Source organism: Lontra canadensis, unplaced genomic scaffold (assembly GCF_010015895.1).
Source record: "Lontra canadensis isolate GAN:19392208 unplaced genomic scaffold, GSC_riverotter_1.0 scaffold1, whole genome shotgun sequence".
NCBI classification, from domain to species: domain Eukaryota; kingdom Metazoa; phylum Chordata; class Mammalia; order Carnivora; family Mustelidae; genus Lontra; species Lontra canadensis.
In genome coordinates, this window is record NW_022630995.1 from 12,666,153 (window position 1) to 12,681,710 (window position 15,558).

A 15,558-nucleotide genomic window follows, 5' to 3' on the forward strand; every position below is an offset into this window, starting at 1 on the left:
TTAACTCTAAGTATAACATTCTCCCTAAAAATTCACTCCTCAAAAATCTAATTACACTCACAACCATTTCAAACAACCTGGTATCCTTCCTGGAAAGGGGAAATTTGCATCTTGCTCAAACTAAGATGAAGTTTTAAGGAAGAATTCTAATATCATACTACTTTCCATTTTAATCCATTACTAACTAATGTAGGAAATATTAAATTATGTTCTAAAAAATGAAACAAGAAATTTGTTTCTTTCTTGTTTCTTGTCGAACTACATTTGACAGAAAATTGAGTTCTTCTATAGAGTAAATTCTGAGAATCTGTCCTGAGCAATTGATTCTTCATCATATAATGACTTGGGCATGAATGTAAGGGTATTATTTTTTTAAAGATTTTATTTATTTATTTGAGAGAGAGCACAAGTAAGCAGAGCGGCAGGCAGAGAGAGAGGGAGAAGCAGGCTCTTCACTGAGCAGGGAGCCCAATGTGGGGCTTGACCCCAGGACCCTGGAATCATGACCTGAGCAGAAGGCAGCTGCTTAACCAACTGAGCCACCCAGGCGCCCCTGTAAGGGGATTCTTGAATTGGATACTTTCAAAATTCCTGCTTCACAGAATTCATCCTTACTAGTTTGCCAAGTTGGATTTATAGAAGGTGAGTAGAAAGAAACATTCTTATTTTGCACAATGTAAAGTTAGAGACAGAGAGTATGAGGCTGAGAAACATGGCACTTGTTGAAATAAGTAAAACAGTTTATCTTCATTCTGCTCAGTAAGGTTTTTTATCTTGAAAATCAACACAATTTTCAAATAACCTTCCATCAATTTAAGTTGAAATGTTCATGTGTCCTTTGTCAGATTTTTTTTTAAATTTTATTTATTTATTTGACACACAGAGAGAGAAAGAGAGCACAACAGGGGAAGCAGCAGGCAGAGGGAGAGGGAGAAGTAGGCTCACAGACCAGGGAGCCTGATGCAGGGCTCAATTCCAGGACCCTGGGATCATGACCTGAGCCAAAGGCAGACAGTCAATGACTAAGCTACCCAGGCATCCCAATCCTTTGTCAGATTCTTAACTTTGTTGGAAATTGAGAAAATTTGATTTTAGATCCTGTCCAATAATTGGTATTTACCAATATTCAGCAGATGTTGGATAAGACTACATAGTCATTTATTCTTCAGAAAAAATCATTTTGACAATTTAGTAATTGTTTTAGAAGTATTTTAAATATAGTTTATATGGGTGGTTTCAAAGATTTTTTTTTCATTCCTAAACCCTTTGACTAAAGAAAGGCTTACATGAATTCTTCAACAGAAGAGATAAAAGCAGAGCTGCTCTGACTGAGGCTGGGTTTGAGCCTGGAGACCCCATCTACTTGCTCCCTCTTTCCCCATTTTCTCTATCTCCTGAAGTGAAATCCAAAGAGGCTATATCCTGCCCATTAGGAAATCCCTGTTCTGTATTAATACAAACTATTTGTGGGTTCAATCATCCACTATTTGTGTCTTAATCACCTACAGCTTGAGGATTTTTCCACCTACCCAGAGGTTGCCTATGAATCTCTATAAAAATTGTATACATATCTAGTTTATTGGGTTGCCATTCTCCTGATTACATGCTTGATTGTCCAGAGTTCATATATAGTCAATATCCTCTGAAAGGCCAACTAAGACCATATCACATTATCAATCTATATTCCATTTTGTTTTTCAGCAATGAACTCATCAACAGGGAAGCTAACTGTCCAAGCATGTAAGTCTAGTTAGCTTCTAAAAACAAATACAATTTCCACATCAAAAAAGTCAATGTCTTCAAGAATTACCTCATAATTTCCCATCCATGTCACACATTCTCTTTGGAAGAGACTAACAACTGGACAACAGATGGAAATACATTTTTCTAACTCTGAAACTGATCTTTTTCATCACGTTCAAGAAAAACATTTCACATGGTGGGAATTTGGGGGTAATTTAAATAAATTATGCATTTCTGCCTTGGAATAAATGGGCTTGTTTTTCTAATTTTAGAAATGCTATGAAATGTTCTTTCTGCTGAGAAATAAAATCAAAGAACGCAATAAATGGGGAGGAAACAGACCGTATTGTCTATGACTGAGCTATAAAATTTGCTTAATACATTCATTTTCATGGTTGACAGCAGCTCCATCCACTCACTCCATAGCACTGTGTCCTAAATTTTGAAAGATTTTATCAAAGTGGTGATGAATTTGAACAAAGGTATTCATGCATTTGCCTCTGTATCTTGCAAACACACTATATATTTCTATTCATTCAACAAGTATCTTTTTCACATCTACCAAGTGCCAGAAAGCGAATCCCACTATGAATAAGACACGATCCCTCCTCTAAAATGAAGAGTTCGAAGGTAGGGGAAGACATAAATAAATCAGGAAATGTTAAAATAGTGTGATAAATGCTGCAATAGAGAAAGTGCACAATGTGATTGACAGTCAATCATAGAGTCAACTTAACCTGGTCTTATAGGGTCAGAAAATGATCCCTGAGACAGGTGAGAGAGGAGATGGCATGAATCGAGTGGCAAGCAAAATAAGTGTCCTGGACAGGGGCAGTAGTATGTAAAAATATCTTCAGAAAAGCAAGAACATGTTCTTATAACTGAAAAATGTCAGTGTAACTGGAACATAGAACGGGAAATGGGTATGATTAATAGTGATCAAGGACCAGAACCATACTGAAACATTTTTACTTTATTTGAAAGGCAATGAGAAGTCACTAAAGGGTTTACACATATAAGAAAGATCACTCAGTTTTCAGTATGGAGAATAGATCAAAAGAGCTGGACAGAAGCAGGGTGACAAACTAAAGCCATCCTAGTCCTCCAGATGAGAAAAAAGATAGTCTACACTAGAGTGATGGCAGAGTGGTGGAGATTTCGAAAATGACAGGCCACGGGGCACCTGGGTGGCTCAGTGGGTTAAAGCCTTCAGCTCAGGTCATGATCCCAGGGTCCTGGGATCGAGCCCCACATCGGGCTCTCTGCTCCATGGAAAGCCTGCTTCCTCCTCTCTCTCTCTGCCTGCATCTCTGCCTACTTGTGATCTCTGTCTGTCAAATAAATAAATAAAATCTTAAAAATAAATAAATAAATAAAATGACAGGCCACAGTGCTGTGTAGTCAATATCAATAAAATGAGTTTTCTTTTTTGATACTCAATTAGTTGGAAGAAGAATTGAACTACAATACTTTCTTTATTAGCACCATGTTCATAACAAGCTTAATTCTGAGAAACCCTAAGTAGCAAAATAATCTCTGATCTGATACACATAATACAGTACGTATTTATTCCTACCAATAGTGAATGGGATATTTATGTGGAAACACGGAACTCTCTATCCTGAAGAGTGAGAAACTGGTCATCATACATTAACCCATGCACACCTTAGGAACTAGTCATACAGAAAAATATATGGGAGGAGTTCCAACAAATGGGCAATTACTTGTCTGGGGAGCTCTTCTGGTGAAAATTTCAGGTCAAAGTAACACACTGGGTCTTCTGAAACTGGGAAGCAATAGTCTTAGTAGGAGTTCCCAGGACATCTGAAGTCCTCAGGACACCTACTTTGTGATATATCAACCCTTTGTAGTTTAACATAGCTTTAGTAAGCAATATATATCCACAAATAAATACAGGGATGAGCAAACCATCAACATATCAGGAAACAAAGAGGATAGATATTAATATTGTATATGTTTATATAATGATAAATGTCAATACTAGATTAGAGCTCTCTCTTAGGTACTCTGAACCAAAGACTATAGAGACATTTCTTATGACTTAATGATCTTATCTCTTACAGGTTGTGGTAAACGAGTTGTTCCATTAATAGTCAACAGAATAATGTCTGGAGACATCGCAGCCAAGGCTGCCTGGCCTTGGCAAGCTTCCCTTCAGCGTAATAACATACATCAGTGTGGGGCCACCCTGGTCAGTAATACGTGGCTCATCACAGCAGCTCACTGCTTTACGAAGTAAGTTATTGACTCTAAGTTGGCCTCCACTACTGTTAGAAACTGAGTTTTATTATGTTCTGAGTAATAACCAATACCCCCAAATATTATTGAGGTAAATGAGAAAGTTTTCTTTCTGGTTCTTTTCTAATATAATGTTCCAGTTGTATACTTCTTTGCAAAATTAGTGGGGGTAGTAGTAATTATCTTAGCACTCACTGGTCACGGCCTCACAGGTTTTGGGAAGGGGTGTTGGAGTATAGTTTACACAGATGTTACATTAGTTTCGGGTGTATAACATGGTGATTCAGCTTCTCTATGTGTTACGCTGTGCTCACCAAAAGTGTAACTGCCATCCATCACCATACAACACTATTACAGCATCACTGACTGTATTTCCCATGCTGTGCCTTTTATTCCTGGAAGTTATTCATTCTACATTTTTCTCACCCCTCAATCTTCCTCTCCTCCAGCAACCATCAGTTTGTTCTCCGTATTTATAAGTCTGATTCTACCTGTTTATTCCTTTTTTTTTTCAGGTTCCACACATGAGTGAAATAATATGGCATTTGTCTTTCTCAGTCTGAATTATTTATTTTTAGCATAATACTTTCTAGGTTCATCCATGCTATTGCAAATAGCATAATCTCCTCCTTTCTTATGGCTGTGTAATATTCGTGTGTGTGTGTGTGTACACCTCACATCTTCCTTATCTGTTTATCAGTGGATACTTAAGTAACTTTCATATTTGGGCTATTGTAAATAATGCATTAAAACATAGGGGTGCATATAACATTTTTTGGCTTCTCTTTTTTTAAGTTTTTATCTAAATTCCAGTTAACATACAGTGTAATATTAGTTTCAGCTGTACAATTTAGTGCTTCAACACTTACATACAACACCCAGGACTCATCATAACAACTGTACTCCTTAATCCCCACCACCTACTTAACCCATCCTTCCACTCACCACCCCTCTGCTAACCATCAGTTTATCCTCTATAGTTAAGAATCTCTTTCTTTGTTTGACTCTCCTTTGTTCCCCTATGCTCTTTGGTTTGTTTCCTGAATTTGACATACGAGTGAAACCATATACTATTTGTCCTTCTCTGACTTACTTCACTTAGCATAATACTCTAGCTCCATTCATGTCATTGCAAATGGTTAAGATTTCATTCTTTTTTATGGCTAAGTAATGTATATATACCATATCTTATTCATCCATTCATAATGGACATGTGGTCTGTTTCCATAATTTGGCTATTGTAAATAATGCTGCTATAAACATGCATCCCTTCGAATCAGTATTTTTGTATTCCTTGGGTAAATACCTAGTAGTGTGGTTGTTAGATAATAGGGTAGTTCTACTCTCAACTTTTTGAGGAGTCTTCATACTGTTTTCCAGAGCGGCGGCACCAGTTTGCATTCCCACCAACGGTGTAAGGGGGTTTCCCTTTTCTCCATATCCTCGCCAACACCTGTTGTTTCTTACATTATTAACTTTAGGTATTCTGACAAGTGTGCAGTGATGTCTCATTATAGCTTTGATTTAGAGTGCATGTATCTTTTTGAGTTAGTGTTTTTTAGTGTTTTTTGTTTTCTTTGAATAAATACCCAGTAGTGGTATTACTGTGTCATATGGTAATTCTATTTTTAATTTGTGAGGAACCTCTATATGGTTTTTCACAATAGCCGTACCAATTTACATTCTCACCAACAGTGCTCAAGAGTTCCTTTTTCTCCACATCCTGGCCAACACATTTTTCTTATCTTTTTAATTTTAGTCATTCTGATAGGTTTAAGGTGATGTCTCATTTGGGGTTTTTTATTATTTTTTTTAAATTTCATTTTATTTTATTTCTTTTCAGTGTTCCAGAATTCATTGTTTATGCACCACACTCAGTGCTCCATATTATGCCCTCCATAATACCCACCACCAGCCTCACCTCACCCCCCACCCCCTCCCCTCCAAAACCCTCAGTTTGTTTCTGAGTCCAGTCTCTCATGCTTTGTCTCCCTCTCAAGTTTCCTCCAACTCACTTCTCCTCTCCATCTCCCAGTGTCCTCCATATTATTCCTTATGCTCCACAAGTAAGTGAAACCATATGATAACTGATTCTCTCTGCTTGACTTATTTCACTCAGCATAATCTCTTCCAGTCCCATCCATGTTGATACAAAAGTTGGGTATTTATCCTTTCTGATGGAGGCATAATACTGCATTGTATATATGGACCATACACAAAGATAAACTCATTTGGTCTTGATTTGCATTTCTTGATGACCAGTGATGTTGAGCATCTTTTCATGTGTCTGTTGGCCATCTGTAGGTTTTCTTTGGGAAAATGTCTATTTGGGCCCTCTACCCATTTTTCAGTTAGAGCATTTGTTTTTTGGGGGTTGTTTGTTGTTGTTGTTTTGGTGTTGAGTTGTATAAATTCTTTTTTTTATTTTGAATATAAACCCATTATCACATATATCATTTGCAGGAATTTTACTCAGTAGGTTTCCTTCCTTTTTGTTTCGTTGATGATTTCCTTCACTGTGCAAAAGATCCCACATAGCCAAAGCAATCTTAGGAAAAAATAGGGCTATAGGAATCACAATCCCAGATTTCAAGGTAGACTACAAAGTTGTACTCAAGACAATATGATATTGGCACAAAAATAGACACGCAAGTCAATAGAGCAGAATAAAGTTCCCAGAAATAAACCCACCATTATATGGTCAATTAATCTGTGACAAAGGAGACAAGAATATACAAGGGGAAAACACAGTCTCTTCAACAAATGGTGTTGGGAAAACTGGACAGCTACATGCAAAAGAATGAAGCTGTACCACCATCTTATAACATACACAAAAGTAAACTCAAAGTGGATTAAAGACCTACATGTGAGACCTGAAACTATAAAATTCCTAGAAGAAAACAGGTAACAATCTCTTTGACATAAGCTGTGGAAACATTTTTCTGGACATGTTTCCTTGGATAAGGGAAACAAAAACAAAATTATACTATACCAAAACTACACTACCATTTTGGGACTACACCAAAATAAAAAGCTTTTGTGTGGTGAAGGAAGACATTAACAAAATAAAACTAAAGACAGCTTACCAAATGGGGAAAGATATTTGCAAATAAAATTCTGACTTTTGATACCATAGTAAATTCTGCCTGCCTGAGTCCAAATCTGTATAGAGACTTAGATTCTTAAAGTTTGAAAGACATCAGAGCTCAATAGGGCAATATGTTAGAATGCACAGAAATCCCTTATGCAGGTACCTAGTTTGTCCTTGAATATCCCAAAGGAATGGAGGGCTTGCTCTCTCCAAAGTTTGCCAGTTTTGTGGTAGATGGTTCTACATGTGCAAATATCTTTATAACACTGAACGCCAAATCTGCAACCTAATAACTTCCACCATTGATATTTGTTCTTTGATCTGGAGCAGCAAGGATCAAATTTCTTTCTTTTCCATAGAACCATTCAAAGAAAAATTTCCTTATTTTCTTTTTCAAGCCAAACAATATAAAATGAGTGAAAATCTCCAAACCATATGTGAAAATAAATATCACTACTTTATTTCACAGCATCAGCTTCAGATGCCCTACAATCTTGGTTCTTCTCCTATAAATGTTCTCGATTTTGTCAGTGTCTCCCTTAAAATACACTTCTCAAAATAGATAATATGATCAATGTCATAGTGACAAAGTAAAATGGGAAGGCTTCTGAAAACATAAACAATATAAATTGAATGTGATCATAATAGGTAGCTCGATAACTAAACAATTCTCACTAAAGAATCATGATTAACAATTGTTATTAAAATGCTGAGGATGTTTTTTATGGCCCACCAAAGACCTTAATCCTGCACCCTGTCCTAGACAGTGTATTTTCTAGGCTTGGCAGATGATGTGGAAGTTATAATCAACAAAGTAGCTGATGACAGATGCTGGAAAGGATGACAAATGTTTGGGTAAGAAAAACAGAAATTTCAAAAAGACATTAATTATGCTAGAGTAATAAGCAAGAACTAAATGATTAATTTTAGTTGGTATAAATGTAAGGCTCTAAATAAGCCCAAAAAAATCCAAGTGTATCAGTACCAAAATCATATTTGTGTTTTAACATGTGAAAATTGTTTAGAAATTTGAGTCAGAAAAAAAAACCCACTATGAGTCAGTTGTTCACAAAACTAAATGGTGATTTAAATTGAATGAAGAGAAATACAGATTCCAAAATAAAGGAGACTCTTTGTTGGTCAGATCCTGACTAGGATAGTGAATTCTGTTCTGGACAGCAGACTTAAAAGAAAACATAGTGAAATGAAATACTCTTAGAGTATAGAGTGTTGGATGATAAAGAAAGGTGATAGGATAACTATATAGCCTTGCCATGCAAACCCTAGGTCTGAGATGCTTTCCTGTGGAAGAGAATTAAGGTATCAAGGAAGAACTTGTCAACAGTTAGAGCTGCTCAGACATGCGAGGTATCCCAAGGTGAAGAAAGAGGTGGGAAAGGAGAGGTCCCCACCTGCAGGATTCAAGCAAAAAGAATTGCTACTGGAGAGTGTGTGCTTACAACAGCAACTATTTACCATTTATTAAGCTCCCATGTGCCACAAATTTTTAGTTAGATGCTTAAGATTTGTTTTATATAATTCTTACACTTGCCTCATTAAGTAAACCCTGCTTGATAAGCCCTTTTACACTGAGGGAAATAAGGAAAGTTGAGGTGCCTGGGTGGCTCAGTCAGTTAAGCATCCAACTCTTGATTTGGGCTCAGGTCACGATCTCTGGGTTGTGAGATCAAGCCCCAGCATTGGGCTCCATGCCCAGCACTTAAGGTTCTCTCTCTCCTTCTCTCCCTGTGCCCCTCTCCCTGCTCACACACATTTTCTCTCTCTCATTAAAATGAATAAATTAAAAAAAAAAAAAAGAAAGAAAAGTAACTTGCCCAAAGTCACAATTGTTAGGGGATGGTGGAACCGAACATAGGAATATATGTCTGCCTCATGCAAAGTCCCATCTTTCAAGCACTGGATCAGTGAGAAGACCAAATGACTTTTTATGGCCTTCGCTACTCTGAGATTATTTCATATCATTGCAGTCTTATATGAAATTAACACTTTAAGAACTCTTATCACATGATTGATTTTCAAGCTAATAATCAACAAAATTCCCAGATCCTTTTTACAGGGATGGTTTCCAGATGGGAGTCCCACTTTGATTTCTTACATTTTAGATGGGGATCCAAATTACTGGTTTATACTTATCACCATTAAATTGTGTCTTTTTTTATTTGCGCCTGGATTTAGAATTTAGAAAGTTTATCTTTAATCTTCACTTAGTATCTCTCATGTCAGAGGTTTATTTCGGGCTCATTATTTACAAATATAACAAATACAAGCGGTATTAAATGGTATCAAGGCATTGTCCGAAAGTTCTAGAATGATTGTTTCCATTTGAGTAAATAGTATTCAAGGTCTGTCCTTTGCATTCCCAAGTTCAAAATACTTGATTTATGTTAAGTTTATCTAGGCATAATTAAGTTGAGAAAGCAAATTTATATCCATAAAACTCACAATAGACTGAATTATAAACAAAAATGTCATATTTATACAATATGAATAATTGTGTTCACAAATTTTTTTTTTTTTAAGAGAGAAAGAGAGTATGAGCAGAGAGGGGCAGAGAGAGAATCTTAAGCAGGCTCCATGCTTAGGGCAGAGCTGAACATGGGACTTGATCTCACAACCCCAAGATCATGACCTGAGCCCAAATCAAGAGTTCCACACTTAACTGACTGAGCCACCCAGGTGCTCCCCACAGTCCAATTTTTATTTAGTTTTTCTCATTAAAGTATTTTTGCACATAAAAATTGCATATAAAAACACAACTTAAATTTTAAGTTGCCTTGGAGAAAAAAATAATAATCCCAACACAATTACAGCTTTCAAATTGGACTTAAACCCCATGATATATGCTTATATGCTTCTTTCTATGTCTAAAACTACCTATTAAGAAATAATTAGGTCAAGAAACAAGTATCTGTATGGGCAATATCTGTCTCTGCTTATCCCTCATGGGTGATGTTAGTTCAATTACTTAGTTAAGAACACTAATCTTGCTACTAATAAGTAGATTGTGGTGAGAGACCATGTCTAATAAAGAGAAGAGCCAGAGGCAAGAAGACATGATAGTAGGCAAATAGTTTAACCCATCTAGAATTTATTTTCGTTAAGTATAAAACAAAGACTCCTGGAGGATCTTTTGTTACTAGACGACCTTTCCAGTCTCCATCCATACCAGATCCACCAGTTGCTCAAGCCCCCAAGTTAGAAGTCGCCCACATTTGGTCATTTTTCACAAGACTTCTGACAACTTTTTCCTTGTTAATTCTTGCCCTCCAACAATCTATTCTCCAGAAAGAACCTAGGTAATTTTTTTTTTTTAATGTACAAGAGACTACATTACTCATGGCTTAAAATCATCCAAGGAATTCCCATATCGCTTGAATGAAATCTAAACTCTTTATTCATGACATGTAAGAAGCACAAAAATCTGGTTCCTGCTACCTCGCCAGCTTCATTTCCCACCATTCTTCCCGTGTGTCTTGAACTATAGCCCAGCTGGTATCAGGCCTTGGCAGGCTGGTCTGGAAACTTGTCTCCCTGTCTTCTCACAGCTGGCTCCTCATCAACCATGTCTCAATCTCAACATCATATTCTCGGGGCGCCTGGAGGGCTCAGTGGGTTAAACCTCTGCCTTCAGCTCAGGTCATGGTCTCAGGTTCTCTGCTCAGCAGGGAGTCTGCTTCCCCCCCCACCCCGCCTGCCTCCTCGCCTACTTGTGATCTCTCTGTCAAATAAATAAATAAAATCTAAAAAATAAATAAATAAATAAATAAACATCATATTCTCAAAAGAGAATTATCTACCTACACACACTCCCATATTCTATTCAATTGCTCTATTTTATTTTATTCATAACTGTGATTACTGCTTGGATTTATTTAACTGTTAATTTGTTTTGCTCTTTTCCTTCACTGGAATCGAATACAGCCACCAGCAGGCACTTTTTCTATCTGGTTCACCACTTTAACCATGTAAGGCTCATCACATAGAATTTCAATAAATATTTGTTGAAGAGATAAATGAATGATAGTTTATATGCTTTACAGTTCTGAAATTCATAGTTCTTTTTTGGATCCCAGCTCTAAGATACTGTTTATACACAGTTTATTTTTTCAAAATAGCAATAGACTAGATTTAAAGGTCAAAGGAAACTATCATTACAACATATATTTTTAAGAGGGAGTTTTTTATTAACCTTTATGTAATTATTACAGTGCAGTTTATATATTCTGCTCATTTCTAACATTTTCCAGTAATGCAAATCCACGTCAATGGACTGTTAGTTTTGGAATGACAATCAACCCTCCATTAATGAAAAGAAATGTCAGAAGAATTATTGTTCACGAAAGATACCACTTCCCAGCAAGAGAGTACGATATTGCTGCCGTGCAGTTCTCTCCCAGGGTCACCTTTACCGATGACATCCGCCGGGCTTGTCTGCCGGAAGCCTCTGCATCCTTCCAACCAAATTCCACGGTCTATATCACAGGATTTGGAGCACTCTTCTATGGTGGTAAGTATCTCAGAAAGGACCACAAGCACTATGTCCGATTTAGGACAGTGTGATTTAACCTCCATCAATATTATCCTGCCACCCATTTCCACACAGCTTGGTTGGATTCATTGAGTGCTCTTATTTTGTAAGTGACAGAAACTCAACTCTTACTAAAGTAAAGATAATAATAAAATGGCAAATTTGTCCCTTGTAATTTAGAAGTCAAGAGAGATGACAGGAGTCTGGTTTCAGACATAGCTGGATTCAGGAATATGATGTATGATGTCACTTGATTCTGAATGTCTGAATCTTCCTATTTCTGGCTCTGTTCTCCCCGAGGCTGCCTTCATATGGAGGGATTCTAGCTCCACATAGTATCAAAGGTGGCCAGCAACACTGGGGTCTACATCATCTTCCCCTAGTAGCTGCAGAGGGAAGAACATATCCTCTTGGCCAGAATTGATGTTAAGTCCTGAAAAGGTCTCTTTTGGCCCTGCGTGTGTCCAGGGGTACTTGGACTGACTGGCGAACTCAAACCCTCACTCCTGTGCCTATACCGAGAAAGGCAGGTATGTGACAAGCAGGCTGTGAGAATCACATGGCATAAGGGAGAGGCAGTTTGGAAAGGATGGGCTTCAAGGAAGACATAAATGAAGCAAATACTCCCTCATCAAAACTAGAGTCTATTTCTACACGCTGTTTTCAATGCAATGTCAAGTACTTATCAGGCGTGTTGTCATCCTCATGCCCACCCTCACTCCAAGACCCCCTCCCTCCATGGCCCATTTTTGTGAGCCTCCCTCAACCCTTTTCATCTCCTTCTCCTCTTGGTTTGCTCCACTACTCATTTTACCTTCCTTGGTCACCTTACAGGTTTTCCCATTGCTCAGCTGCAATGTCCAGTTGCAGCAAAATCTGCTTCAGAACTACAGAAGTTAATTTAAAAGGGATCAGGGATAAGAATACTGTGTAGGGGGGCGCCTGGGTGGCTCAGTGGGTTAAGCCTCTGCCTTCGGCTCAGGTCATGGTCTCAGGGTCCTGGGATCGAGCCCCGCGTCGGGCTCCCTGCTCGGCGGGGAGCCTGCTTCCCTGTCTCTCTCTCTGCCTGCTTCTCTGCCTACTTGTGATTTCTCTCTCTATCAAATAAATAAAAAAGAAAAAATTTAAAAAAAAAAGAATACTGTGTAGGGGAAGGGAGGGAAAAATGAAACAAGATGAAACCAGAGAGGGACACAAACCATAAGAGACTCTTAATCTCACAAAACAAACTGAGGATTGCTGGGGTGGGGGGGTGGATGGGGTGGCTGGGTGATGGACACTGGGGAGGGTATGTGCTATGGGGAGTGCTGTGAGTTGTGTAAGACTGATGATTCACAGACCTGTACCCCTGAAACAAATACATTATATGTTAATTCCAAAAAAGAATACTGTGTAGAGATAGTCTCTGGTAACAAAGATTCCATGATCCTCTCCAAAATGATCTAATTCGATATACTAACTTAAACTTCCAATAAATAAAAATGATTTTGTTTTTGAATGTTTTGGGGGCATACTTAGATACACTCTGGATCATAAAATCCAGTCTAGGTACATACATATAACAATAGGAAGAGAGTTTGCTCTCTGGGAAATGTTTTTATTCCTAGTAAAGGTTTTTATAAAATGTGATAAGGATAATAATTATCATTTAAATGTGCCAGAATTTAAAAGGAAATCTATTCTCTAAAAACTGTTTACATAAACCTCATTCTGTATTGACAATTTTAAGTATGAAATAGATTAGATTAGAAAAAAGTTCACTTGCTTCATTCTAGCTAACAATGTTGATTGTAAACACTAAAATGACTTTGTTTTTCCTGAAGGGAAATCCCAAAATAATCTTCGAGAAGCCAAACTGAAAATCATAAGTGATGATGTGTGCAAGCAACCGCATGTATATGGCCGGGATATAAAATTTGGAATGTTTTGTGCTGGATATCTAGAAGGAATGTATGATGCTTGCAGGGTAGGTAGAGAGAGATTATTTTAATATCATTAATTCAAAACACTTTTATCTCTTTCAAGAAATATTCTGTGTTATTTATGTTAGTATCAACATGGACATCTTATCAGTTCAATAAATGCTAAATGCAGATTTCACAACACAAATATTGTCAGGTGTTTTATTAAGCAAAATGTTATAAACAGAGTTTCTTTGATGCTATCCAACAAACCAACAAAATTAACTTTTCTTAATACTAGAAGTCCAAAGGTTCATAAAGAAGAGTCCCTTTTCTTAAAGGGCTCATCTAGAAAGGAAATAATCATGAGCGGCAAACTATGATGAGATGTTTTAAATGGTATAAGAGATAACAAATACTTTTAGCATGAAGGGAACATTTTTGCAGCAAGTAACAGAGAGATCATAACGAAGGATATAGACCTGAAGGATAAAGGGCCCTTACCCAGTTATAGAATAAGAGAAGAGTATTATCTTTCTATATATAGAAAGAGCACAGCAAAAATTATGAGGGTGTGAAATTATAATTCGTATTTGAGGGGACCCCAAGTAGTCAGCATAAGGAGGCTGACAGGCCACACTGCTGAGGAAGAAGGCAGATTGGGTCATGTTGCGATTGCCTGGTGCCCTTTCCAGTGCCTTCCTCTGCTGTCCGATAGCTATCCAGCCTGTATGCTTTCTGACAAAGGTAGAAAGTGTATTTCTTCCTGAAAGCACTTGCTTTATAACAAGAAATTCTTGAAAATGCCAAGGAGGTGACTCTACATGGTGAAATACCAAAATTGCTTTGATATTAGTGGCAGAAAATTCTGCCTAGAGTCCCACAAATTACACACGTAAACCTCTATCAGAAAAGGAGCAGGGAGTTTTATAGCTGAGCTAGAGCAGAAGCTGGTACATATCCAGCCTTGGTTGCTGAGAATGTGGAGGGAGGCAGCTAGAATTCAGAGAATGCACAGAGAGTTCCAAACCATGATGCACAAGGAGAAGGTGGTGACAGGAGCCCATTTGTAGACAGCACATGGGAATCTAGGCAAATGGTGAGATCAGTGATATACCTCAGGAAAGAGATGGTCATAAAGAGATTTCACTGAAACGGGAAACAGAGGTAAGATGCCTGCTCCATGACTGTGCAAGTCAGTGGTAAGACAAAGCTTTAGCCATAGAAAACTTGGGGAAAAAATTGAGAAGGTGACCCAGGGACAGGGTCCAAGACAGGAATACAGTGATTATAACTGAGGTTCATGGTGAGGGGTTTAGTCTGTCCAATAAAACTGAGGTCCAAGCACCCTGCTTGGAGTCAGAAAAAACCAACACCAGCTAGATAGACTTTCTGTGTTGTGTACTTGAAATTTGCCCGTAGACCTTAGTCATTCTTAAAACACACACATACACATACACACAGTAACTATGTGAAGTGATAAATGTGTTAATTAACTGATTGTGCTAATCATTTCACAAAGTGTATGTCTATTAAAAATCATGTACACTTTAAATATACACAATTTTATTTGTCAATTATATGTCTATAAAGCTGAAAAAATTAAAATGTGGAAATTGAAATTTAAGGCTTTTAAAACTTTTGAAATCCATGTTTCAATTAACTAGTCTATAATTGGTAATCAATACCTATGCTATCGAACAATAAAATATGTGGTTCATAAGAATATTTTAAGTAACAAGCTTTATATTTAGCTAATATTCTTTCTTTTATTTTCAGGGTGATTCTGGGGGACCTCTAGTCATAAAGGATCTTAAAGATACCTGGTATCTCATTGGAATTGTGAGCTGGGGAGACAACTGTGGTCAAAAGAACAAACCTGGAGTCTACACAAAAGTGGTTTATTACCGAAACTGGATCACTTCGAAAACGGGCCTCTAATTCACTATAAAAGTTAGATATTGAGTGCTGTGAGCAGGCTATATATGTATAAGAATTTACATATTCAGTGAATG

At 37.4% G+C, this 15,558-nt stretch overlaps 1 protein-coding gene across 1 annotated transcript in view; it reads left to right on the forward strand.

Moving 5' to 3' along the window:
• TMPRSS11A (transmembrane serine protease 11A) overlaps positions 1 to 15,327 on the forward strand; it is a 37,212-nt gene extending 21,885 nt beyond the window's left edge. Inside the window, exons 5-9 of the mRNA XM_032864445.1 lie at positions 1,702 to 1,740; positions 3,828 to 3,999; positions 11,362 to 11,621; positions 13,466 to 13,612; positions 15,323 to 15,327. Coding sequence (XP_032720336.1) covers positions 1,702 to 1,740; positions 3,828 to 3,999; positions 11,362 to 11,621; positions 13,466 to 13,612; positions 15,323 to 15,327 — 623 coding nt within the window. The remainder of the gene's footprint in view (positions 1 to 1,701; positions 1,741 to 3,827; positions 4,000 to 11,361; positions 11,622 to 13,465; positions 13,613 to 15,322) is intronic.
• The last annotated feature ends 231 nt before the right edge of the window (positions 15,328 to 15,558 follow it).